The sequence below is a fragment of the Lagenorhynchus albirostris genome, chromosome 20, assembly GCF_949774975.1.
Source record: "Lagenorhynchus albirostris chromosome 20, mLagAlb1.1, whole genome shotgun sequence".
Taxonomy (NCBI): domain Eukaryota; kingdom Metazoa; phylum Chordata; class Mammalia; order Artiodactyla; family Delphinidae; genus Lagenorhynchus; species Lagenorhynchus albirostris.
In genome coordinates, this window is record NC_083114.1 from 48124455 (window position 1) to 48148311 (window position 23857).

Consider the following 23857-nt stretch of genomic DNA (forward strand, 5'->3'; position numbering starts at 1 on the left):
AAGCAGCTGGGAGTTGGTGTCTAGAATTGGGAGCATAGCCTATGGCAGGGTCCAGGAAGCCTCGCCATTGTCCAGCCATGAAGCAGCCGCCCAGACCGTGGTGGGGACCCCGAGCTACCCTGGGCCCTGTGGGCTGGCAGAGCTAGAATGGCAAAGCAAGGAAAGATGATTTTGTTGTGATTTGTTCTCAGATTCTCACGGCCTCTTTCAGAGAAGGAGCTGATAATTTTTAAATTATTTATTATTATTATTTTTTAAAGAATCATTTTTATTTATTTTTGGTTGTGTTGGGTCTTTATTGTTGCATGTGGGCTTTCTCTAGCTGTGGAGAGCGGGGGCTCCTCTTCATTGCAGTGCGTGTGCCTCTCATTGCAGTGGCTTCTCTTGTTACATAGCACGGGCTCTAGGTGCGCAGGCTTCAGTAGCTGTGGCACACGGGCTCAGTAGTTGTGGCTCGCAGGCTCTAGAGGCCGCTGGCTGGGACACTTCAAAAAATTCAGTGTTATGAAATATTAAAAAAGCAGAGACTATTCCAGAATAAAGGAAAATGAGAGACATGACAGCCAAATGCAATGTATAATTCCAATCAGATCCTGGTGCAAAAATTAAAAATGCTGTAAAGTGTAGTTTGGGGGCAGGTGGGGAAAAACTGCAGGACTGTATATTAGGTGATCATTCGTCAATTTCCCAAGTGTGGTCGCTGTGTTCAGGTTCTGTAGGAAAACGGCCTTGCTTTTAGGTGGTGTCCGTGGAAGTATCTAGGGGAGAATTGTCATATCTCCAGAATTAATTAATGTTATTATTAATTATTAATGGGGGGGAGAGAGAGCACAAACAGGGCAAAGTATTAATTATTCTTTTTTTTTTGGCTGCAGCCTGCGGCATGTGGAACTCCCCTGACCAGGGATTGAACCCTGCATCCCCTGCAGTGGAAGCACGGAGTCTTAACCACTGGACCACCAGGCAAGTCCCAAAATATTAATAATTCTTAAATCTGGGTGAAAGATATATGAGTGTTCATTGTGCTATTTTGCAACTCTTCTGTAAATTTGAAATTTTCCTAAATGAAAAGTTGGGGGAAATACACATAAGGCTATATATATAGTGTCAGAGGGGATTGGTTCCAGGACCCCCTAGGATACCAAAATCCACTGAAGCCCAAGTCCCTTGTATAAAGTGGCATAGTATTTGTGTATAACTTATGCACATCCTCCCGTACACTTTATTTTTATTTATTTATTTATTTATTTATTTATTTATTGGTCAAATTGCTCGGCCTGTGGGATCTTAGTCACCCGACCAGGGATTGAACCTAGGGACACAGCAGTGAAAGTCCCAAGTCCTAACCACTGGACCGCCAGGGAATTCCCCTCCCATATACTTTAACTTATCTCTAGATGACTTATAATACCTAATAGAAAGTCAATGCTATGTAAATAGTTCCTGGCTCATGCCAAATTCAAGGTTTGGTTTTTGGAACATTCTGGAATTTTTTTCCCCCAATATTTTCAATCTGCTGTTGGTTGAATCTGTGGATAGGGAACCTGTGGATACAGAGGGCCAACTGTATACACGGGATGTTCATAGGGGTCGAATCTAGGAGCTAGAATTACAGGCAGATTAATTACAGGCAGATTAATTACAGGCAGATCAATCACTGGCAATCTTCCTTCTCTTTTTGTGCTGATTGGGCCTGAGCATGTACTACTTTTACAGTCAGAAAAATTTCTTTTCCTTTTCAAAAACATTTCATATATTTTTAATATTTTAGACTAAAACTGGGAGAGTTGAGTTTTTCCTAGGTGTTTACATGTCTAGGAGGGACAAGTAAAGTGCTCCATTATGATCCCCCCAAATAATAACTAAAACTTAACTCCCCCAGGTCAGGCTGGGGGATGTGAGAAGAATGAGGGTGGGCACCTTTGGGAGGGGCACAGGATCTCCACTCCCCTCTCCCACCACCTCCCAGGAATCAGAGCTGAGTGTGGGCCAAGGGACAATGACAATGGGGTCCTGAAACCATCCCAGCTCTGAACCGAGCCCTGCAGGGCTCCCAGATCCCCCACTGCCGCCCTCTCCTCCCTGTGCCCCTCCCCCTTGAAGCTGCTGGAGCTGGGTTGCCTGGTCCTCTCTGCTCTTCTCCCTCCCCCTCCCCCACGGGCAGTGGCACCGACTGACCGACAGAAGCAGGTGCTTTGGAGGTGGGGGTGGTGCCAGCAGCCAAGGGGTTAATGGTCCTGGCAGGGGCTCGATGGATCACAAGGGTCAGATGTCCCTCCTGGATAGGGACAGGCACAGGCACGCAAGCTGCTATTCCCGGGCTCTGATCACGGTCACCTATTTATAGAGCTGGGGGGGGCCTCGGCCCTCCCCACACAGGCGGTGGAGAGGCTGCTCTGCTGCAATGTCACCAGCGTCACTGCCACTGCAGGCTGCTGGCATCTGCCGCTGCCGCAGGCTCCGGGGCCACCAGGCACTGTGTGAAGCAGAGACTCGGCCGGCCACATGGGCAGCACCATGGAGCCCCCCGGGGGTGGGTACCTGCACCTGGGCGCTGTGACATCGCCTGTGGGCACGGCCCGCGTGCTGCAGCTGGCCTTTGGCTGCACCACCTTCAGCCTGGTGGCCCACCGGGGCGGCTTCGATGGCGTCCAGGGCACCTTCTGCATGGCCGCCTGGGGCTTCTGCTTCGCGCTCTCGGTCCTGGTGGTGGCTTGTGAGTTCACCCGGCTGCACAGCTGCCTGCACCTGTCCTGGGGAAACTTCACAGCAGCCTTCGCCATGCTGGCCACGCTGCTATCCGCCACAGCTGCGGTCATCTACCCACTGTACTTCACCCAGCTGGAGTGCCTACCCGAGCCCGCGGGCTGCACAGCCAGGGACTTCCGCCTAGCAGCCAGCATCTTCGCCGGGCTCCTCTTCCTGGCCTATGCCACGGAGGTGGCCCTGACCCGGGCCCGGCCAGGCCAGGTGGCCAGCTACATGGCCACGGTGTCGGGACTCCTCAAGATCGTCCAGGCCTTTGTGGCCTGCATCATATTTGGGGCGCTGGTCCACGACAGCCGCTACGGGCGCTACGTGGCCACCCAGTGGTGTGTGGCCGTCTACAGCCTGTGCTTCCTGGCCACAGTGGCCGTGGTGGCCCTGAGCGTGATGGGCCACACGGGGGGCCTGGGCTGCCCCTTCGACCATGTAGTGGTGGTGTATACCTTCCTGGCTGTGCTCCTCTACCTCAGTGCTGCAGTGATCTGGCCTGTCTTCTGCTTCGACCCCAAGTACGGTGAGCCTGGGCGCCCCCCCGACTGCCTGAAGGGTAGCTGCACCTGGGACAGCCAGCTGGTGGTGGCCACCTTCACCTATGTCAACCTGCTCCTCTACGTCGCCGACCTGGCTTACTCCCAGAGGATCCGCTTCGTGCCTACCTTGTAGCCCGACAGGCAGCGGCCCACCCACCTCTGCTCTCCAGGGCTCAGGCACCATGAGGGGACCCAGGTGAGCCCAGACTTCCAGGGACAAGCCAGAGGGAGGCAGCCAGTAGAGCCATGACTGGGCTTCTGGCAGTGCTCAGCAGCTCATCTCAGGGAGGGGCAGAGGGGGGACAGAACAGGTCACGGGGAAGGAGTCTGCCAGGCAGCTCCCAGCCCCTCTCTCCCCGTCTCTCTCTCTGTCTTTGTCTCTCTCTGTCTCTCTCCATCTCTCTTCATTTGCTGGCACACCCTGCCTCCGTGCTGGCCACTGTAACACATGAGAAGACTTTGAAGCAGGTGCTGTTGTGACCCACTTTGCAGATGGGGACCCTGAGGCTAGGATTAAGAAGTTGGCCCCAAGCATCCATAAACGTCTGGAGACCACATTTGGGCTGAGTAAACTAAGTAGTGTGAAAAAGGAGCGTGGTGAGCCTGCGCTTCCTCTAGCCTTGAAGGGGCAGTTCCTGGAGCCCTGGAAGGACAGCTATCCAAGCAGGGCCCTGCTGCGGCATCTGTGCCAACTCGAGGAGGAGCTGGGAATCAGGACCCCGCCTTGCCGCCTCTGAGCGGCCACAGCTTTGGAAGCTGAGCAAGGACTCTGGTGTGGTCACACAGGGCAGCCTCATCATGCTGGAGACAGTGCAGGCTTGGAGGGACCCATGGGGCGGCAACACTGACAAGAGCACAGCATGCTAAGAAGCCGGGTTCCCACCCAGGCAGGGAGCCACCACTGGGCCCCTGCTGTCTGCCCCGATGCGGCAGCTTCTGCAGTGCCTGCCATGGGCCCCGGGGGGCTGGCCTAGGGCAGCCCTGACCCAGGAGAGGACCAGCCTGGGGCAGCCACTGGGGCATGGAGCCTGGGCACCAGGCATCACCCTGGTGCTCACAGGCCCACCACCTCTGTTCAAGTGTTCATTTGCCTGGCTGCCAACCACGAGGGCCTGCTGGGGCCATTGTCCTCCCCACTCCAGGGAGCTTCTCCCACTCAAGAACCCAGACTGGGCCAGCCCAGAGCAGCGCACTAGCTGCCGAAGCACAGGAGCCGCTCAGCCCATAGACTGGCCCCTGGCCTTGAGCAGGAACTAAACACCAACGCTGATGTGCACGGAGAAGTTTCTGCTTAGGGGGTGGTAGCCAAAGGGGGTGGTGGCCAGCTGTACTTCCTGGGTCATCCACCAGCATGTTCCCAGAGAAGAGCCTAGACTGGGCTTGGCTGAGGAAGGAGGCAGCTGCGGGAGGGCTGGGGCACTCTGGGGGTAAGAGTGCTCTCCCGAGGAAGTAGTGTCCTCTCCCCAGCTGGGTGACAGCAAGGGGCGGATGGGGGTGGGGAGCTCTCGGCCCTCACCACCACCGCTGGGGTTTCCAAGGGCCCTGGGCATAGCAGTGGGCAGAGGGGCTGCGACAGCCGTGGCAGCAGAGCCCAAGCAGCTGTTAGGCCCGGGCTCCAAGGGCTCCCTGTGCCGGCACCATGCACAGTGTGAGAGAAGTGGCCCGCCCGCCCGCTGGGGAGGGTACTCGCACAGGGGTCCTTTACCTGGAGAGGCCCGTCTTCAGCAGCAGATCCCTGAGGGGGCAGGGACCCCTGTGTCCTGAGGCGTCCTGAGGGCCCTGCTGGCTGAGGGAGGGTGGCGGTTGGGAGTGTGTTACCAGGTGCCAAAGGAGCATATGGGCCACACCCTTCCCAGCTCACAGGGAGGCCTAGACAGTCTTCCTTTCCTAATCAAATTTCTGAAATGAGTTATCTGTCACCAACTCTCAATTTCCTCACTGTCCTATGGACTTCTGCCCCCAGAGCTCCACCCAGCCTAAGTTTCAAAGATCCTGAGGGGGAGAGAGAGGAGGCAAGGGGTTCCAGGGCTCAAGATAAGCATGGCAGATGTCGACTGGCCTCCGGGAGGCTGCCCTGGGGATTGTCTTCATGCTATTCTCTCCCCGGATCAGAGGACTCTTGCTCTTTGGAGGAAGGAGTTATTTGTCGTCGTCACTTGAGAAACAATACTTTTTAAAGGATGGACTCTGTTCTCTGATTATATACAGTCAGTTAAAATGGAGTGGGACCCCCAAGTTTGCGTCTATGGGTTTGAGTCTGGGCCACTCCCTGAACAGTCCACTTTGGACCAGATCTTACTATAGCTCCTCCCTCAGAGGGTGAGGACTGAACACCAGAATAAACATACGAGGAGGCCTGGACATCTGCCGCGTACACACGCTCACTACAGTGGTCTGGTGGTGTTGATGTTGGTCATTATTATGTCAAGGAGAACTCACAGCCCTGCTTCTGCGGCACAATCATTCCAAGTAACACTGAAATTACATTTCAGAACAGTTTGTCGTCATTTAAGATACAGAACCGAAAAAATAAAGCACCCCCACCCCCTCCCCTGGTGGGGGGATGGGATGTCAATGATGATGCTTCTTACTTTGCCCTTAACCCTGCTGCTGACTGGGACCCCAGACTATCCTGAAACCCAAATGCAGACTCAGCTCAGACGAGCCCTGAGCGCGTCCTCGGGGAGATGACTAGAGCTTTTTTCTTCGGAAAACCTAGGGTCAAAAAATTTCACGGACCCTTCACATGAGATGTCAGGAGACATGGGTGCTCCGTGGAAACTGGGGGCACTAGGGGGTCATCTTCCTCTATCTACTGGTTGACCACCACCCACCCTGAGAGCCTGTTTGAGGAGGTTCACGTGGTAACAGGCCAGTGGCCCCCAGTGTCATGCAGTTTTCAAAGGGCGCCTGAGCCTTAGAAGAGACTTGGGAGAGCAGAAACCCCAGGTGGGAAGGAGGGGGTCCAGATCTCAGGGGGACCGACCTAGACCTCCCAGATGCCTCCCCGCTTTGAGATTCTGAGAAGGTCCGGGCTATGTCGCCAGTTTCCAAACCCGAGTGAGGGCCACGCCATCACGGACGCCAGCCTGACGTGTCCGTGTCCATGTCCAACGACAGGGCCCCAAGAGAGGAGCCCTAGCCCAGGGCCACTCTTTGAGGGCCCGGCTCCTGCCGCCCCTCCCCCGGTGCCCTCAGTCCTCAGGCGCGGTCCCGGGGGATGGGGGTGGGGGCGGCGAAGGTTTCGGTGCGCTGGGGCCGGGACTGAAGGCTCAGGTTCGGGAGTGCGGGGGCGACTGGACCCAGCGGGAGGGGGCGGGGGTGAGCGGATGATGCAACTGCCCCTCGGCGCCTCCCGCGCCCCCAGATTGGCCGGTTCCAGGGCGGCCGCGCCGCGGATTGGCTGGGGCGGGGGGCCCCCCGGCGCTGGGTGCCGCGTGGCGGGCGCGCAGCTGCGGACAGGGGGAGACTCGCACCGAGTAACTGGGTAATTGGGAGCCAAGATGTGGGTCGGGGTTCGGCTCGGGCGGGCGGTGGTGCCGCTGGGCAGAGGGAAATGCAAGTCCGCGCACTCGACTCCGGCGTCGGGGGTGCTCGGACCTGGGGGAGCGTGGGCGTGGGGAGGGGATTCGGGCGTGGGGAGGGGACTCGGGCGTGGGGGCGTCCCCCTACCCCATGCCTCTTCCCGACCCTTTCCGGAGGCTGGCTCACCCCTCTCTTCCCCCTGTCTGGGACCTGCAGGAGCAGGTCGGGACGCTGCGGTGGGCGGGGGCACCAGAGCGGGGGAGAGTTAGACCCGCTGGGATGGGGGTCACCGGTCGGCGGTGGAGTAGTCAAGCCTGGCACTGCCCGCCTAACTTCTTGTTCTGGATTCTGCCCCATCTTCCCGCAGCTGCTCCTGCAGAGACGGTGCCAGCTGTGAGGGCAGTGGGCGCAGGCCTCCAGACACCATGAGCGTGGGCTTCATCGGGGCTGGCCAGCTGGCCTTTGCCCTGGCCAAGGGCTTCACAGCAGCCGGTAGGCGCTGCGGCCAGGAAGGGGCCAAGCGTGAGAGAGTGGGCCAGTTACTCTTCCCCAGGCTGGGAGGTGAGGGTGGAGTCTGCATTAACGTGCCTCATTTGAGCACTGTGGGAAAATGTAGCCTTGGAAGGTTTGGGGTAAGGCAGGGGTTGCTGTCTTACCCTGGGTGGTGCGATTTCTGTTCTTCCTGAGGATGTGGTGGAGGGACGCCAAGACTGGCCTTGAGGGAGGAACTCTGTCTCTCACAGGTGTCCTGGCTGCCCACAAGATAATGGCCAGCTCCCCAGACATGGACCTGGCCACTGTTTCTGCCCTCAGGGTAGGTGCAGGGTGGAGGGTGACCAGTCAGTATTTCTAGAGGCCAGTGTGTGATAGCCTTGACCCTGGAAGGCCAGGAGTAGCGGCCCCAGAGGGAGGCACCATGCCACAGTCCCCCACGCCAATGAGAAGAGGGTCCGTGGGCTGGAGTATCTAAAAGACCCTGCCTCCTGGCCTGCAGATGGGTCCCCTCCCTATGCTTTTGGGAACTTGGTGACCGGCACATGTGCCACTGGTGGTCAGGAATGGGGTTCCCCAAGTGGACCACCACAGGGGATCACAGTATGGGGGCCAGGAGAGACCACCTGGGGGCTGAATACAGTTTCAGTTTGCCATAGCTGAGTGAGGGCTCCATGTCCAAGGGTGGGGGCAGGCTACCAGCTTGAGACCACTATCCACACCACCACTCGCACTTGACGAGGTGGTCAGGGGTTTGGGGGCTGCAGCCCTAGGTGGGGTGGGCTGGGACTGTGGTTTGGATGCAGTTTCGCTTGTCCGCCCTTCCAGATCAGGATGCTTCCTCCACTTTTGGGTGGGAAGGGCAGTTAGATGGTGTCAGAGCCCCATGCCTTGAGCCCCCAGCCCTGCCATGCCCACGTTCCCATCATCCTCTGTGCTGTTCTACACGAGGGGCTCTCGGCCTGCGGGGATACTAAGGGGGCCAGCCAGCCACATACAGCAGGCTGAGCTTGCCTTGGCGCTCCCTGCAGAAGATGGGGGTGAACCTGACGCCCCACAACAAGGAGACCGTGCAGCACAGTGATGTGCTCTTCCTGGCGGTGAAACCACACATTATCCCTTTCATCCTGGATGAGATTGCCGCCGACATTGAGGATCGGCACATCGTGGTGTCCTGTGCAGCTGGTGTTACCATCAGTTCCATCGAGAAGGTGGGTACTACGGGTCAGGGTCCGGCGGGGTCTGGAGATGGGGTGGAAGTGTGCACTGCAGAGGGTTCAGGAGCCCTGGCGTGCTCCACACCTGGTTCTCCATCTTTGGAATGGGTGTGTTTGTATAGCTCACAGAACTCAGGAAGCGTTCAGTTGGGTGAGCATGTTCACACCCGCACCCAGCACAGCATGCTGGGCAAGGGGCTGGGATGGACACACAGCCAGTTTCTCCCCCAGAAGCTGACAGCGTTCCAGCCGGCCCCCAAAGTCATCCGCTGCATGACCAACACGCCGGTCGTAGTGCGGGAAGGAGCCACTGTGTATGCCACGGGCACCCACGCCCAGGTGGAGGATGGCAGGCTCCTGGAGCAGCTCATGAGCAGTGTGGGCTTTTGCACGGAGGTGGAGGAGGACCTGATTGATGCTGTCACGGGACTCAGCGGCAGCGGCCCAGCTTATGTGAGGACTGGGGAGGAGCGGGGGCAGTAGGCAGTCCCCAGGATCTCAGGGCATGTCTGCCCATCTTCCACCCTCCTCCTTGCTCTGGGCCCCTGCGGGCAGAGCTGCTGGACTAACCACTGCCTAGAGGAAATGGAGGAAAGCCCTGGGACAGCAGCTTAGGTGCTTTCTCTCTGCAGGCATTCACAGCCCTGGATGCACTGGCTGATGGGGGTGTGAAGATGGGGCTTCCAAGGCGCCTGGCAGTCCGCCTCGGGGCCCAGGCTTTGCTGGTTAGTGTTCTTCCTGACCCTCTGGTGGGGGCCACTCCTTACCAGGACCAAGACTGGTGCTCTGGGGTGGATGGGTGGAGAGTCAGTGGGTGCTGCATTGGTTGGGGCTGGAAGCAGTACCCTCACAACCTTCAGCCCCCCTCTCTGGCTTCAGGGGGCCGCCAAGATGCTACTGGACTCCGAACAGCACCCAGGCCAGCTCAAGGACAACGTCTGCTCTCCCGGTGGGGCCACCATCCACGCCTTGCACGTGCTGGAGAGCGGGGGCTTTCGCTCCCTGCTCATCAATGCCGTGGAGGCCTCTTGCATCCGCACACGGTGGGCCCCCGCTGCTGCCTGCCCACTCAGTCATTCACTCACCAGATGTTTATCAAGCTCTGGCCTACCAGCGGGTAGGGTGCGGGGAGCCCTGAGGTTCCCCGGGGTGGCGGTGTGCAGCATCCCTCACCACTCTCCATCATCCTGTGAAGAGGGGCCCTCTGGGCCCACGCTGGGCTCCGCACGTGATTTCATCACTTGTGGCCTTCAGACTGGGGTGGTCATCCAAGCCAGGGAGGCAGACCAGGGGGCACCTCTGTGGGGCTGATGATGATACATTCCTCTTGGCCTTGCCGGGGAGACAGAGAGAGTTAGAAGCACAGGAGGCGCTGGCACAACGACAGCACATGAGAGCCGAAGAAATCCAAGGAGCAGGGGATGGACAGGCCTCCAGGATGGACAGGGCTCTTTCTCACCACCCTACCTGCCCTCCAGTCCAAGCCCACAGGCTTCTCTGCCACTGCCTGACAGTGAGGCTAGAATGTAATGCTGCTCTCCTGGCACCAACCTGCGGGGGAGACAGATGAGGCATGTGTCCCGTGCTCAGGGCCATGAGGGCTCAGTGTCTGGGGGGCTGCTGGTAGATTCGGTGACCCTGAGCTGGCTTGAATGAGGTGAGAGGCCACTGAACGGCAATCTAGGGGAGAGGTAGCTGGTGGCGGGAAGTGCAGGGGCAAAGGCCCTAAGGTGGGAGTGACAGCACAGCAGCACCCTAGGCTGGCAGGTGCTGGGAGCTGTGCACTTCTTGCCACTTCCACTTGGACCCCTGGGCTCGGAAGGAGGCGGAGCCCTGGACACAGCCCTCCTCGCTGTCTCCCCAGAGAGCTGCAGTCCGTGGCCGACCGGGAGAAGGTCTCACCAGCTGCCATCAAGAAGACCATCCTGGACAAGGTGAAGCTGGACTCCCCTCCCGGCACCTTACTGGCCCCTTCTGGCCACTCCAAGCTGCTGCCCCGCAGCATGGCCCCGGCAGGCAAGAAGGACTGAGGTGTCCAACCTGCCCGCAGGCCACTCTCTGCCTTTTCCTCCTGGGCTCGGAGCTCTGTGCTGGGAGTGTCTAGCCCCAGGCCTCACAGGATGTCCTCACATCCCCCGTGGCTCTGATCCACTTGGGTCAGTGGAGCTGTAGCCAGGGAGGGGGCACATCACTTCCCAGTGGGAACCTCCATGGTCCCCAAGTGTGTCCTGGTCCAGAACAAGGAAGGATTCTCTGACCTAAGCCTCCCCCTTCCTCTGCCCCAAACCAGGTCAGGACCACCTTCCTCCAGGGCTTGGGGGGCTTCAGCACCCAGTGTCAGCTGGCTTGGGCTTGAGTACAAAGGTCAAGGTCCCCCCCGACCCACCCCACCCCAACCATGAAGGCCCAGCCAAGGAGAGAGCTTGATCCCACTCCTGCCCTTTCTCCACTCTGCACTCCTTCCTCAGTGTGGGAAGGGCCAGAGGGTCCCTGGAATCCAGCAAAAGGGCCCATGGTTCTTGGCCAGCGTGACATTTGAGAAAAGGGCTCCTCAGATGGTTGAACGCCCGAGGCCCCAATACACTCAGGCCATCATCTCCCATTCCTGGTCCAACCAACAGATGCTGTCATTTCTGTCTCTGACTTTTCAGGTTAAATAAATTCGTTTTCAGCCCCAGTGTCCTGACTTCTAACTTTGTCACCACCTGTGGAGGGAGGCCCAGACCTGTGCCAGAGGGTCATTGCTGTCCGATGTAACACTGAAGGCTGAGCCAGCAGCCCACAGGCCCAGAGCCCTGCATTCCAACGCAGCCAGTCTGGCTGGTGGGGCTGAGTCTCCAATGAGCAGAGGGGGAGGGGGTTTCTGGGTCCTCAGTCACTAGAGGCATGACTGGAAGCTGGCACTGGAAGCTGGGCTTGGCAGGCCCTACTGTGGGAGGGGCATCAGCCTCAGCACCCTCTATGCCTCCTGGTTTGGTGGGGGCAGATGTCTCCCCGACTCACCCAGGTGAGGCCAAGGGTGGGTGAGGAAGAAGCTTCCTAGGAAAGTGTATTAGGGTTCTCCAGAGAAACAACCAGTAGGAGATGGCTTATATATATAGAAGAGAAAATATAGAAACAAAAGAGATTTATTATAAGGAGTTGGCTCACACAATTATGGAGGCTAGCAGGCAGGCTGGAGACCTGGAGAGAGCCAATATTTCGATTCAAAGGCCATCAGGCAGGGAGAGCTGATGTTGCAGGTGATGTCTGAAGGCAGACTGATGGAGAATTCTGTCTTACTCTGCAGAGGGTCGGTCTTCTGTTCTATTCAGGCCTTCAACTGCTTGAGTGATGCCCACCCACATATGGAGGGCAATCTGCTTTATTGGTTAAAATGTTATTTTGGTCTAATGTTGAAGTCTACTGATTTACATGTTAATTTCATGCAAAAACACCCTCACAGAAACAGAATAATATCTGGTCACCCCATGGCCCAAAGGTTGATGTAAAATTAACCATCACAGGAGGCCCACAAGATCAAAGGAGCTGCTGAGGTCAGAACCCTTTATGGGGCCAGGAGTGCTCACATTTGTTTGATCAACAGTTACTGAGCACAGAAACAGTAAGACACTCACACACACACACCCGGGTGAGTATATCAGAGGAGCGGGGCTGGGTGTCTGTAGGGTGTTGGCAGGGGGCACCCAGGTGAAGCAATGGGTCCCAGGAGGGGCAGGGGAGGGGACCAGGAGAGCCCCTGGGCAGAGGTTTTCCAGGAACTACATTGCAAGGTCTCAACTCCAGTTCGTTTCCTTCCCCTGGGCCTACTTAGAACCAAGGCCTGATGCAAGTGGGGTAGGAGAGGGAGCACTCTGAGGACAAGGACCCAGCCTTCCAAATCTACAGGAGACAGGAAAAACAGAGCAAGTGAGGGGCAAGACCATATACCCTTGACCCTGCCAGGGTGGCCTCCAGAGTCTAGGTCACACCCCACGTACCGACTGCCCAAGGCTCTCACGGGGCCTAGAGTCCCTACAGGGCCCTCCTAAGGCATAAACCCCTGGCACAGGCCACCATGCTGGTGGATAGAAGCTGGCGTGAGGTGGGCTGTGGGCCTCCCCTGGCAAAGTACTTGGCAGTGCAGGGAGACCCTGGCACCCTCCCTCTGGGGAAAAGATGTCCCAGGAGAGATTGTCCCAAAGGCCACACATCTGCCCAGGACCAAAGCTTCCCCCTGACTGTTCCTTAAGTCAAGGCCAGTCTCACTGTTTGAGTGCCTGCTGTGTGTGTCAGGTGCTGACCAATAAGACAAGGGGGGCCTGCTGCTCCCACATGTGCCCTGGGTCTGGGGTCTGGAGGAAGCCAGCAGGTGGCTCTAAAGTGAAGAATCACATGTCACAGCCTGGGAGGAGGCACAGGAGTCCAGACGAGCTTTGCGGTGGGCTTTGCGCCACCCCGTGAAAAACACACTGGGTTTCAGCAGGCAGGAATGTGAGCCTTGGTCCCAACCACCAAAAGCCAGATGTGGGGAAGTGGGGCAGAGCCTCACGGGCCTGAGAAGGGGTGTGATGCGGGAAGAAAGCTATGAGGTCTCTGGTGTTCTGCAGGGACTGACACCTGGGGAACCCCCTGCAAGTGTGAGCACAGACCTGAGCAGAGCAGGCCAGAAGGAGCCGGCAGCTGGTGGTGAGGATGCTAGAGGTCCAAAAGGACCTCTTTCTTGGCCTCAGAGGCAAGTCTTTGTGATTTAGTACAATAAAAGTTGAGGGCTTGGGCTTCTCTGGTGGCGCAGTGGTTGAGAGTCCGCCTGCCGATGCAGGGGACACGGGTTCATGCCCCTGTCTGGGAAAATCCCAGATGCCGCGGAGCAGCTAGGCCCGTGAGCCATGGCCGCTGAGCCTGCGCATCCGGAGCCTGTGCTCCGCAATGGGAGAGGCAACAACAACAAAAAGTTGAGGGCTTTAGAAGTCTTGCCCTGGGCATATTAAGGCCCTGTAGGTTCAGAGGGAAGCTACTGGAGTCTGGCAGGGAGAGCTGCTGACACCTTGATGTCCCCTGGCTCTGGGGGCCTCCTGGGTTGGCCTCCATCATTCATTCAGTGGCACTGAATCCCCTTGAGGACCCAGCAGCCCTCACTCATCCCTCTTTCAGCTCACCTGATTTCTACTGACCTGCCTGGCAGGGTAGGTCACCCTTCCTGGCTTTACACTTGAGAAGGTAAATCAACGTAGAAATTGGATCCCTTCAATTTCTCTTCTTCCTTTCGTCACCTCTTTCTCTGGGAATTTTGAACAGCAGTGAGAACTCCTTACAGAAAGTGCAGGAGCAGACATGGACCAGTGACCTGAGTTCCAGGCAGATGTTGATGAAACAGGAAAGGAAAGGTGCAATTCCTACATCAACTATTAATTCAACAGATGTTTACCCCACACTCACCCTGAGCCGGACTCGTTCCAGGAACCGCCTGAGTCCTTGTCACTCATGTGAGCTCTCGGGATGTTGTGTGAAGACAGACCACTACACAGAGGATCTTGGAGGCGGCCTTGAGAAGACCTAAGTTTTGAATCCTGGACAAGCCCTTCACCTACAGGAGCGTATGGGTCTCCTGTGTGCCAGGCCACTGTTCCTGGCAGGGATGAGACCCGCTCCAGTTACGGAGGCAGTGCATGCAGTCTGACAGACGGCATCAGAAACACCATGAGAATCTTCTCCATAATGCGTGGGGACCTCCGCACCTGCACCCTGGACACGTGGCCTTTGAAACGTCTACACAGAAGGCTCAGGAGAGCATTTGGGCAGGATCACCAGGCCCCGCCTCGAAGGGGGCGTGGCCGGTCGGGAGCGCACTCCCGGGCCAGTCCCGCGAGACCTCACCCACCAGGCGCGGCTTGCGTTGCCCGGGCGACGGCGCCCGGGCGCGCAGGCGCAGTGCAGGCGTGCCCCGCCCCCCGCCGCCGCCGCCGCCGCCGCCGCGCCTTCCCCTTTAAGCCCCAGCCGGTCGCGTCGCCGCTTCATGAATGGAGCCCACGTGACCAAACATCATGTGACGTCTGTGGAGCGGCGGCGGCGGCGGCGGCGGCGGCGGAGGATCCGGAGCCCCAAGCCTGGTCCGGCCCGGCCTTCCTAGTGCGCTCGGCCCGGCCCGCGCAGGCGGCGAGCTCCCACTCTGGGCCCGGAGCCCCCGCGCGGCCAGCCCCGCGCGGCCTCGGAGCGCCCGCCCCGCCCCGCCCCGGCCTCGGCCCGCCGGGCCCGCAGTGTGGTGGGTGAGTGCGGCGGCGGCCGGGCCGGGGCCGGGGCCGGGGGCCAGGGCCGAGCGGGGGGCGTGCGGGTGCTCCGATCCGGGGGCGGGTGCTCGCGGGGCCGCTGCTCCTTCCGGCGGCCTGTGGCGGCGTGGTCCGGGTGCTCCGGGCTTTGGGTCTGCCCTGTGCCCTGCTGGCGGCCCATGCCTCGATTTCCCCACCGGTCCGGAGCGGCTCCTGGTCCCTCCGCCGGGGGTACTGGGGTGGGCGCGCGGGCCCGCAGGGGCGGGTGGGGCGTGCGCTGGTCTTGCTCGGTGAAGCCGGGGAGTCCTGGAGGGAGGGACGGCCGGGGTGGCGGGAGGAAAGGGTGGGGTCGAGCGGGGCGCCCAGGGCTCCGTGGAAGAGCTCGGCGGCCCCAGCCTGAGCTGCTGATTCATCAGGTGTCTGTGTCAACGCCTCCCAGGCGCGGGGTCCTCGGCTGGCTAGGGGGAGGAAGCGGCACGTGGAGGGGGGGCTGGGAAGACCCTGCCCGCTCCGGCTTCGCTCCGTCACACGCTTGCCAGAGCCCAGAAGGAGACTTGCTGAGTCATCAGCATGAGGTCACTCGATGCTCGTCCTGATGCCTGGGGGGATTAGAGCTAGGGGCCTGAGAGGCCGGGAAACAGGGGTAAGAGGGAAACCGTGGGGAGTGAGAAGGGGCCAGGCCCTGGGCTGGGGCACCTGCTTAAGTTTGGGCTGATGTGGGAGTTTAGGGTAGGGTGGGTGAGGAGTAAATACAGAGGTCTTGGTGCAGGTTATCCCGGGGTAGAGGGTGAAGCCCCTGGCCTGTTCATCCCCTCCCAGGCAGGCTCTTCTCAGGCTGCTGGTCCCTGACCCGCCTCTGGGACAGCTCCCCAAACTGGGAAATAGTTCTGAGTGAGAAGAGGGGAGGAGCTTAGGGGGGCCGTGCTTGCGGGCTGGGAAGTAGGCTTTCCCTATGACTGGTCTGTTTGGCCAGGCTGGGAAGTCTCCCGGTGGGAAGAGGCCGAGGCAGTGGGTGAAGGAGGGGTGCCTGTACTAGAGTCCTGGGTGACAGTGGACAGGGCAGAGGGCGAGTAGGCGCAGCTCTACCAGGAAATTGCAAATGAGAGGAGGCAGCAGGATTTAAACTCTGATCAGGGGAGCGAGGTGTCTGGTGAGCAGGCTGTGGCTCTCTTCGCAGCCTGGCCTTGGGGTCCGGGTTGAGGCTGCGGGTGGTGGTAACTTTGAGGGCGCCCAGCAGGTGGACTGGTGTGGATGGCATGGGTTGAAGAATCCCAATCACCCCAAAGTTGTTCCACTTGAGGTTGGGGCGCAGTATTGTGCAGGTTAGCAAAGAACGTGGCCCTGATGGGTGTCAGGCCAGGTGGTAGGGACTCCTGGGGAGTGACAGCCTCAGGGTGGTGTGGCTTGAGCCACTTTTCCTGGGTGTATGAGTGGTTCCTGGTCTTCAGGGGTGGGGGAGTGTTTCGTCTAGACCAGAGCTGACCATTCTTGCCCATGCGTTCATGGCTAGGTAAGGCTGACCTTGTAGTTTGTCCTCAGACATTCCCTGCCGCTGCCCTCTCCCCCATCCCTGAGCTTATAGATGCCAGATGTCTTAACACTTCAGCTGATCTTTTGGCTGGAATTTTATGCCCCAGGAAAATGCAGATTCCTGGAGGGATGTTTTTTCAAATCTTCTCAGCTACTTATGCTTTGGTGGAAATTAAGTTTTAGACTTTTTTCAGAGGGCTTCTGGAGGAGGTGGGTCTAAAGGGCAGGGTGGGAGTGTAGCGTGCTAGGTGGGGGCTCCAGAGTGACCAAGGCCACACCTGCCTTGGCTTGGGAGGTTTGGCCACTGGGGTTTGCAGGACAGGAGAAGGAACAGGGGCAGACTGGCCTCTTGTCTACTGTCCATGCCCTGGAGTTTGGGCCCAGGGGAAGGGGATGGAGTTCTTTCCCCTTTCCGGCTGGCTCTCACCTTGAGTGGGTGGCCCTGGGTACCTTGGTGGATCAGTGCTCTTGGGACCACCCATGCCTTCTCCACAAAATGTGCTCAGCCTCAGGGGGAGCAGAGGCGGGAGGAGGGCTGAGGGTTCTTGATCCAGTCTCTGGGATCCCCTCCCTCTGGTTTCTAGAGGTGCCCTGAGCCATCAATCCCAGCCCATGCCCAAAAGCTGTCTCTGTCCCATCAGTGTGTGTCCCCAGGTAGTGGAGACAAGGCCAGGAGGCTGGATGCATGGGCTTTGCTGAGACCCACCCCTCCCCCACCCGAGCACAAGCACACCTTTGATTAGGAGGCGATTGGCTTCACTTGTGCTGAGTTCAGGGCTTCTGTGGAGGGTGAAATCTGCCGAGGAGGCACTTTTCAGCTCCCAGCCACCACGCTCGGCACTTTTCTGTGTGATCTCTTCAGGAAGTCACCGTGTGCTCAGCATTCGTGGGGTGGAGGGAGGATGGCGGGTGGGAAAAGCTGGTGCCAGGGCTTTTCCTTTGGACTGACAGTGGCAGGACCAGTGCAGTGACGCTGTACCTGGACCTGAGGTTGGGGGAGCTCCTCCAGCTCTGCCTTGAGGACTTGACTCCGGGGGTAGGCGTGGGGCCCTGAGGACCTTCTGGCCTCCAGCTCCTCTGCCCCATCCTCTGCTCTGGAAGAACATTGGGGCCAGAGCCTCGGGGCATGGCTGTGGGGAGGCGTCTCTGGCCCCCTTGCCTGCAGCCTCGCATCCTGATGCAGGGCTGGGTGAGGAGGGGTCTCTACCCTGAGTGAGTGTTTGCCTCCACCTCCCCAGCCATACTTTAGTGACCTGATAGGGCTGAGAAGACCCCGCAGCCCCAAATTGCCTGAGTGCTTGTAGCTTCTCCAGGAGGGCACCACAGTGCTTGTTAGGCCTCCGTTTACCTCCCTGCATCTAACCTGGAAGGTCATGGAGGGAGTGGGGGTGGGCAGAGGGGGTCCAGCTAAGCCAGGAATCCCAGGACTAGGTGGGTAAAAATGTCCTTGGCAGGGCTGTGGAAAAGATGACCAAGTGGGTGGGAGGGGGGCCTCTGGTTTTTGTTCCTTGCCCTGTGGGTGCGGACCCTGAGCAGGGAGCCAGAGAGTAGTCAGTGGCCAGAGAGGGCTGAGCAGGCCGCTGGGGGGTCGATTGTGGGCACTCTTGTGAAATACCCTGGATGGGGTGAGGCAGAGTACAAAAGGCTGCAACCCAAAGCCACAGGATGGTTACTCCATCAGCAGCAGAGGTGGACAGAGAGGGCCAAGGGGCTTGGGGCCCGGCTTCTCCGGCTGGAGTGTCTGCCACCAGTAGGTTTGGGGAACTCCCACCAGTGTTAAAGACAGAGTCAGAGCTGGTTGGACAGCTCCGTTTGCTGCTCTTCAAAGTGAGCCATCTGGGAGAATTGGCGCTCTCCTGCATCCTCTCCTCTGCCCGAGTCCCCAGTGGGGACGCCCAGTGAGCCTTCATGGGAGCAGGGCTTTGCCCCAGGCCAGCTTAGGGGAGGTAGAGCCCTAGAGGACACGCTCACAGGGGCGCTGGCCCTGGCCCTCACCTGCTGCTGGCCAGGCTGGCCTTCGTCGCCCCAGCAGCTTGCTGCTGCCCGTCCCCTGGAGCTGTGTTGGCTGGCGGCCTTGGGGAGTGCCAGGCTGGTGAGAGAGCGGGAGCGATGTGCTGAGTCAGCATGACTCGCCAGGAACAGCCGTGCTCTGGGGCGCACTGGGGTTATTTTTAAAGCTCCCGGCTTCCTTCTAGGCTGGCCCCTCCCTCATCCTTCTAATCTCTCCCCTGGCCCCTTTTCTTGCCTCTGCCTCCCTAATAGCCCTTCAGTTCCCCTTCCCCCATCAGACCCTCCTGGTCTCCCACCTGGTTCCCTAGGGGCAGGGGGACAGGGAGCAGCCCAGCTTGGGAGAGGCGAGGCTGAAGGGTGGTCCTTGAGGCCAGGTATCAGGGGAATGGGCGGGCAAGGGGTGAGGCTGGGGACTGGGTGCCTTCCCCTGAGTGGGCAGAGGGTGTAAGGGGGCTCAGGGCTCTGTGTGGACTGGGGAGGGGAAGGGTCTCCAGGGTCCTGACCTACGCTCCCTGTCTCACAGAGTGCCTGCTTGCTGTGCCCTCGGGTTATGACGACCCCCAATAAAGGAAACAAGGCCTTGAAGGTGAGCAGATAGGGTGGGCAGTGTCTCAGGGCTGGGGTGGCACAGGGGCAGACTGCCCCCACTTGGCCTGTGACCTCGTGCGCTATGCCCTCCCCAGGTGAAGCGGGAGCCGGGAGAGAATGGCACCAGCCTGACAGATGAGGAGCTGGTGACCATGTCAGTGCGGGAGCTGAACCAGCACCTGCGGGGCCTGTCCAAGGAGGAGATCATCCAGCTGAAGCAGCGCCGGCGCACGCTCAAGAACCGCGGCTATGCCGCCAGCTGCCGCGTGAAGCGGGTGACCCAGAAGGAGGAGCTGGAGAAGCAGAAGGCAGAGCTGCAGCAGGAGGTGGAGAAGCTGGCCTCGGAGAACGCCAGCATGAAGCTGGAGCTCGATGCCCTGCGCTCCAAGTACGAGGCCCTGCAGAACTTCGCCAGGACCGTGGCCCGAAGCCCTGTGGCGCCAGCTCGGGGTCCCCTTGCTGCTGGCTTGGGGCCCCTCGTCCCTGGCAAGGTGGCCGCCACCAGCGTCATCACGATAGTAAAGTCCAAGACGGACGCCCGGTCGTAGGGATGCGCTTGCCCAGGCGGGTCTGCAAGGGGCCAGTAGGCGCATGGCAAATTCAGCAGCCCTGTCCCCTTCTCCCTCCCTCCTCTTTCTCCTCTTCTCTTCTTTTCCTCCTCTCCTACCTCCTCCCTTCCCTGCAAAGCACAACCTGCACCCCAGGGGCGCCGGGCTGAGCCCCTTTGATCTCGTCGTTGTCATCGTGTGTTTTGTACGTTGGGATTGGTCAGTTTGGTGGTGACGTGGGGTCGCCCCCGCCCCCTTTGTCCCACGAGCAGGTGGGCTTGGAGTCCAGAGTCGGCCTGTGGGAGTGAACAGAGAGAAAGATTGACCGGGTGCTCTGGGGCACATGTGTCCCTGAGCAGGGAGGGCTGCAGGGCAGGAGAGAGGCTGTTCTCCTTGCAGAATGGCCCACAGGCTCTGACAGCCGCCAGGCTAGCGGGAGGCCGGGAGGCCGGGCAGTTCACTCTCAGCTCAGCCTGCAGGCATAGGTAGGCACTGCTCTGCAGAGTAGGCTGTCCCTGAGGGCCCTGGACAGGCGGGCCACTGGTCTGGCGCTGGGGGGGATGGGGTGTCGTGTGGCTGTGGGCCGGGGGCCTTGGCACTCACACCTGACGTGTTGCACTGAACAAGACCAAATCACTGGTTGTGAGCGTACGTGAAGGGTGTGTCCAGTGTCCTGCGATGGGTCCCGTGTCACTGTTTACATGACCTATTTGTGTGGTTACATAGCCCTTTATTTAAAAGAGAGAAGTTCCTTTTACGAAGTTATTAAATTATATGTTTAAAAGCTAAAGAAAAAAAAAGCTGCAGAGTATTTATAAAACTGTCTTTTTAAAAAAAAAAAAGCGAGAACATTTGACCGTATAAACAGAAAAGGGAAGAAAGTATAATAGAAACTTTGCTACTTTAAAAAAAGAAAAAAAAATCCTTTCTTGTAAACTTACAGACAAGTCTTTGTGGCTGTTGAAGTTTAGTTTTTATATACACAGAGTTATCAGACGTTATTTATAAAACTTAGTTAAAAAAAAGACAAAAAAAAAGCCAAGCCGTGAGCGACCAGAAGGCGCGTCCTGACGTCCTCTTTGCTATCTCTTTTGCAATTGTACCGAAAGTGACTTACTCCTTTGCCCTTCCTGCTTCTGTCTCTTGCCGGTGCCGTGGTGTTGTCTGTGCCTGGTGAGGTCTTGTGCAGCGTCACGTGCTGGTGCTTCTGGTGACCTTTGACCTGTGGGTGTCACTTCTTGTGTCTGTTCTCCCGTGTTTGTTTTTTGGATTTGGTTGTGGTTTTGCTTCTGCTGGCTTGTCAGGCCTGGGCTGTAGTGCCAGGCTGCGCCTGCTCCAGTGGAGCTTGGGTGTCTGTGCCTCCAGCCCAGCCTCTTCTGCTTTGGCGCCCACCCCGAGCCCCCGGGGGGTCAGATGCAGGGCTCTGCCACACCCCTCTGCTGACCCTTGGTTTCGCATGTGTGTCTCAGGCTTGGGCTGATCCAGTGGCAGGGTAGGTGAAACTGGGGGTCATCCTGGGCCCCCCTCCCGCCCCCTCACTACTTCCTTGCCCACCATCTCTGGCCCTGGGTGGGGGCTTGCAGGGACCACAAGGAGTCACTGTGGGTGCCCGCCAGGCCAGGGCCAAGCTGCCCCCGACTGTCTTCCTTCTGGCCTCCAGTCAATGTGTTTGGGCTCCAGCCACCAATCTGGGGTTTGTTCCGGTGGGTTTTGTGTGGGCCTCAGCAGGGGAACCCCAGGGGCCCGCGGCCCACTCATCCCAGAACTATTTCCATGCTGCGGGACGGTGCTTCCCAGGCAGAACCAGGTGGTTTCGGGGCCCACCTGGGGCAGCCCCTTCTCCTTGCCTGAGGGCCTGGGGGTCTCCACCAGTGCCAGACAAGGGCTACGGTCTCCAGGGCCAGGTCCTGTCCCCCCTCTCCCCCTGAAAATGCTGGCAGCTCTTGGCTATGGGCCTTCTTTCAACTCCCTTTGGGGTCTGTGTCTTCCAGGGATCCACTGCTTGGCTTGTGGAGGTGCTTCCCCGGGGCTAAGCCCACCTCCCCGTCCTGGCCACTCGGTGAGGCAGCCAAGTCTCCCAGACTTGGCTCAGGCAGCTGCTCGTAGGCATGTGATGGGGCTGCCTGTGGTGCCTGCTCCCCAAGAGGCTACTGCCCTGGCTCTGGCCGTGTGGGGCTTGGCTACTCCTTGGAGTTGCTGGTTGGCTTCTCTGGGGGTCCTGAACCCCTGAAAAGGCACAGACAAGTGAGCTAATGAAAAGAAAAACAATGCGTCCAGGCAGGGTTTAACCTTGTGGACAGCAGAATCTTCATCCCAGAGTTTACAGTGTGCCTGTGGGATAGGAGGGGGGATGTGCTGTCAACTTCTGTTGTCTTGATGGGCTGATCTTGGCCCTAGATATTCAGAGACATTCCTGGCTGTACCCAGGTTGGCCTGCAATGGAGATTTTGACCATTGACTCTGAATCACTTAGTGGCTTCCTTTGCCTCCCTGCAGTCTGGCTTTGTCCACCTAAGGTCCAGACGAGAGTAGTTGATGTTTCTTGTAGCAGCAAGTTGGAACCACATCATAAGAATCCCTAAAGAGAGATCATGCCCTGTCCTGGACAGGGGGAGGGACAGGCTCCCCATGTCCAAGTACGGTTCCCACTTTTATCCTGGCTGGGAGGTGGTCCTCCATCTCTGTGCACCCCTGCCATGCTGTAGACCTAGAGAGAGGAGGGTTTGAGGGTGAGCATGTGCTGAACAGAAATTGCAAGTCCTTGGTTTGGTTTACAGACGCTTCTGGAGTTAGTGAAGCTATACTTCCTTTCGAGGTTTTTGGATTTGGAGCAACTGTTCCTTGGGTCTGGGGGAGCATCCTGCTCCCATCAAGCCAGTCTCTCTGGGGCTGCTGTGCCCCTTCTCCCCTTCACTTTGGTTATTGACAGTAGATCCTGTGTCCACATGTGACTGTTTGGCGTCTTTCTGATTCTCGTTAATTCGTTTTTCCTACTGTGAGTGTGTTGTGTTCTCTCTCCTCAACTTTTTGACACAGCGAATTGAGGGCTTTGGCCGAGGCCAAGTCTCCCAAACTTGTCCACTAAGTAAACCATAATGTGCACCTTCCTTCACACCTTGCCCACATCCTCCCTATCCCAACATGGACACTCAGATTTCAGAGGAGAACCCTTTGAGAACAGGTCAGCTCCTGCCCAGAGTATGGCCCCAGGGAGCCCTCCCCATGGCTCTTGGCTGCTGCTCCAGGTGGCACTGCGTTTGTGCAGGTGAGAAGTTGTGGCTGCTTTGTGGTGTGCTGGTTTCTGTCGGGTGCCAGGCCTCCCTGGAGGCTTTTCTACTCTTGGTCCAGGCTTCAGGTCTGGGCATAACCCTGATCATCAGCAGCAGCCTTGATGGTCGGTGGCTGGGCCCACGGCTCTGATCAGCTGCAGCCTGCTTTGGGATGGGTGGTCGAGCCCCATCTTGTCCCTGCGACTTCCCTCTCTGGGGTGGCCGGTTGGCCAAAGCTTCCGTCCACAGCTGGGAAGCCACAGCCTGCAACACTGTTTCCGCTCTAGGATCTTTTAAGTTACTTTTTTAGGCTGTGGTTTGGTGAAAGGAACCAACACATTAACGATTTTTTTCCCCAGAAGCCACTGAATAATTCTTGCTGGCCGGTTTTCGCCTTCCTTTTGGCTGTCTGGTTTTGAAGCAGATGGGAAGAGGCAGGGGTGTGCCCTCGAGACTGATGGCTTGTCCTGCTCTGGCCTTTGTGTCCTGAGCATGTGCTGTACCTGTTGGACCAGTCGCACACATTTCCACCCCACTCTGCAGCAGCAGCCTTGGTACGTGGGTGTCCCTTCAGTCTGAGCTAGAGTGTAGGAGAGCTTGTCCCCGATGACCTGTGAAGGGGGACCCCTCTAACAGCCTCATGTCCCAGCCCCACCCTTCCCCACATCCCCTCAATCTGAAGCCTTTAACCAAACGGGAGTGGGTACAGAAAGCCTTCTCCTGGCATCTTAGGGCAGCAGGACAAGGGCTGTCCAGTGTGTCCAGCTCTGCTGCTCTCCTGGCGCTGAGAAGTGGGCGGAGCAGAGTTGATCAGACCCTGCCTGCCCTGCCTAGGGCTGAAGACAGGAGGTGGGGTGGGTACGCTGGGATCTGCCGGGGTGGGCGGGGGTTGTTGAAGATCCAGGTGGGGAGGGGCCCCACTGGAGCACTCTGGCTGACCTGGGTGGCGTCGGCCTCGCGCCCTCCCTACCCTGTGCAGTATTTATTGCTAAATTATTGTCCAGGAGGGGCGGCACTGGGCCGGGCCCCGGGTATTTATTGCTGTACATAGTGTATGTTTGTGATATATAAGGTTTTCTTTATTTTGTATATGATCAATAAACACCTTTTAAAGAGACTGGCAGGTGCTTCCTTGGG

The 23857-nt window shown here is 58.5% G+C and overlaps 3 protein-coding genes and 1 long non-coding RNA gene across 12 annotated transcripts; 3 read left to right on the top strand and 1 right to left on the bottom strand.

Moving 5' to 3' along the window:
- The first annotated feature begins 2343 nt into the window (after positions 1-2343).
- On the top strand, positions 2344-7313 carry MYADML2 (myeloid associated differentiation marker like 2). 2 transcript variants are annotated; one of them, XR_009537474.1, is made up of 2 exons: positions 2344-3492; positions 7189-7313. XR_009537474.1 is itself a non-coding variant. In XM_060133550.1 (1 exon), exon 1 carries the CDS (start codon positions 2506-2508, stop codon positions 3427-3429), a length of 924 nt encoding a protein of 307 aa, XP_059989533.1. In that variant the 5' UTR covers positions 2346-2505; the 3' UTR covers positions 3430-5877. The 2 variants fall into 2 exon arrangements, 1 of the variants encoding a protein (XP_059989533.1); XM_060133550.1 differs by lacking the exon at positions 7189-7313 and having other exon boundaries at positions 2346-5877.
- Positions 6025-11210, top strand: PYCR1 (pyrroline-5-carboxylate reductase 1). Of its 2 annotated transcripts, XM_060133547.1 has the most exons (8): positions 6025-6783; positions 7189-7313; positions 7565-7635; positions 8345-8524; positions 8762-8983; positions 9163-9255; positions 9410-9573; positions 10395-11210. In XM_060133547.1, the coding sequence occupies exons 1-8, from the start codon at positions 6296-6298 to the stop codon at positions 10558-10560; spliced, it is 1509 nt and encodes a 502-aa protein (XP_059989530.1). In that variant the 5' UTR covers positions 6025-6295; the 3' UTR covers positions 10561-11210. The 2 variants fall into 2 exon arrangements, with proteins under 2 accessions (XP_059989530.1, XP_059989531.1); XM_060133548.1 differs by lacking the exon at positions 8762-8983.
- Positions 11211-11676: 466 nt separating this feature from the next.
- On the bottom strand, positions 11677-14392 carry LOC132511282 (uncharacterized). 2 transcript variants are annotated; one of them, XR_009537574.1, is made up of 3 exons: positions 13949-14392; positions 13684-13790; positions 11677-12412 (listed from the first exon to the last, which is right to left on the bottom strand). It is a non-coding gene; the product is annotated as an uncharacterized LOC132511282 (long non-coding RNA). The 2 variants fall into 2 exon arrangements; XR_009537573.1 differs by having other exon boundaries at positions 13684-13856.
- Positions 14393-14610: 218 nt separating this feature from the next.
- Positions 14611-23837, top strand: MAFG (MAF bZIP transcription factor G). Of its 6 annotated transcripts, none has more exons than XM_060133479.1 (3): positions 14611-14771; positions 18839-18901; positions 18999-23837. In XM_060133479.1, exons 2-3 carry the CDS (start codon positions 18866-18868, stop codon positions 19449-19451), a joined length of 489 nt encoding a protein of 162 aa, XP_059989462.1. In that variant the 5' UTR covers positions 14611-14771; positions 18839-18865; the 3' UTR covers positions 19452-23837. The 6 variants fall into 6 exon arrangements, with proteins under 6 accessions (XP_059989462.1, XP_059989461.1, XP_059989465.1 ...); XM_060133478.1 differs by having other exon boundaries at positions 14613-14775; XM_060133482.1 differs by lacking the exon at positions 14611-14771 and adding an exon at positions 14983-15006.
- Positions 23838-23857: the final 20 nt, after the last annotated feature.

Bases quoted from the DNA above. Each gene is read 5' to 3' on its own strand.
- PYCR1 (XM_060133547.1), top strand. From the start codon at position 6,296: ATGCCTCCCCGCTTTGAGATTCTGAGAAGGTCCGGGCTATGTCGCCAG. The intron at 8,984-9,162 runs GTGAGGACTGGG...TTCTCTCTGCAG, and splicing joins GCGGCAGCGGCCCAGCTTAT to GCATTCACAGCCCTGGATGC. The intron at 9,256-9,409 runs GTTAGTGTTCTT...CTCTGGCTTCAG, and splicing joins TCGGGGCCCAGGCTTTGCTG to GGGGCCGCCAAGATGCTACT.
- MAFG (XM_060133479.1), top strand. From the start codon at position 18,866: ATGACGACCCCCAATAAAGGAAACAAGGCCTTGAAG. The intron at 18,902-18,998 runs GTGAGCAGATAG...TGCCCTCCCCAG, and splicing joins AAGGAAACAAGGCCTTGAAG to GTGAAGCGGGAGCCGGGAGA.
- MYADML2 (XM_060133550.1), top strand. From the start codon at position 2,506: ATGGGCAGCACCATGGAGCCCCCCGGGGGTGGGTACCTGCACCTGGGC.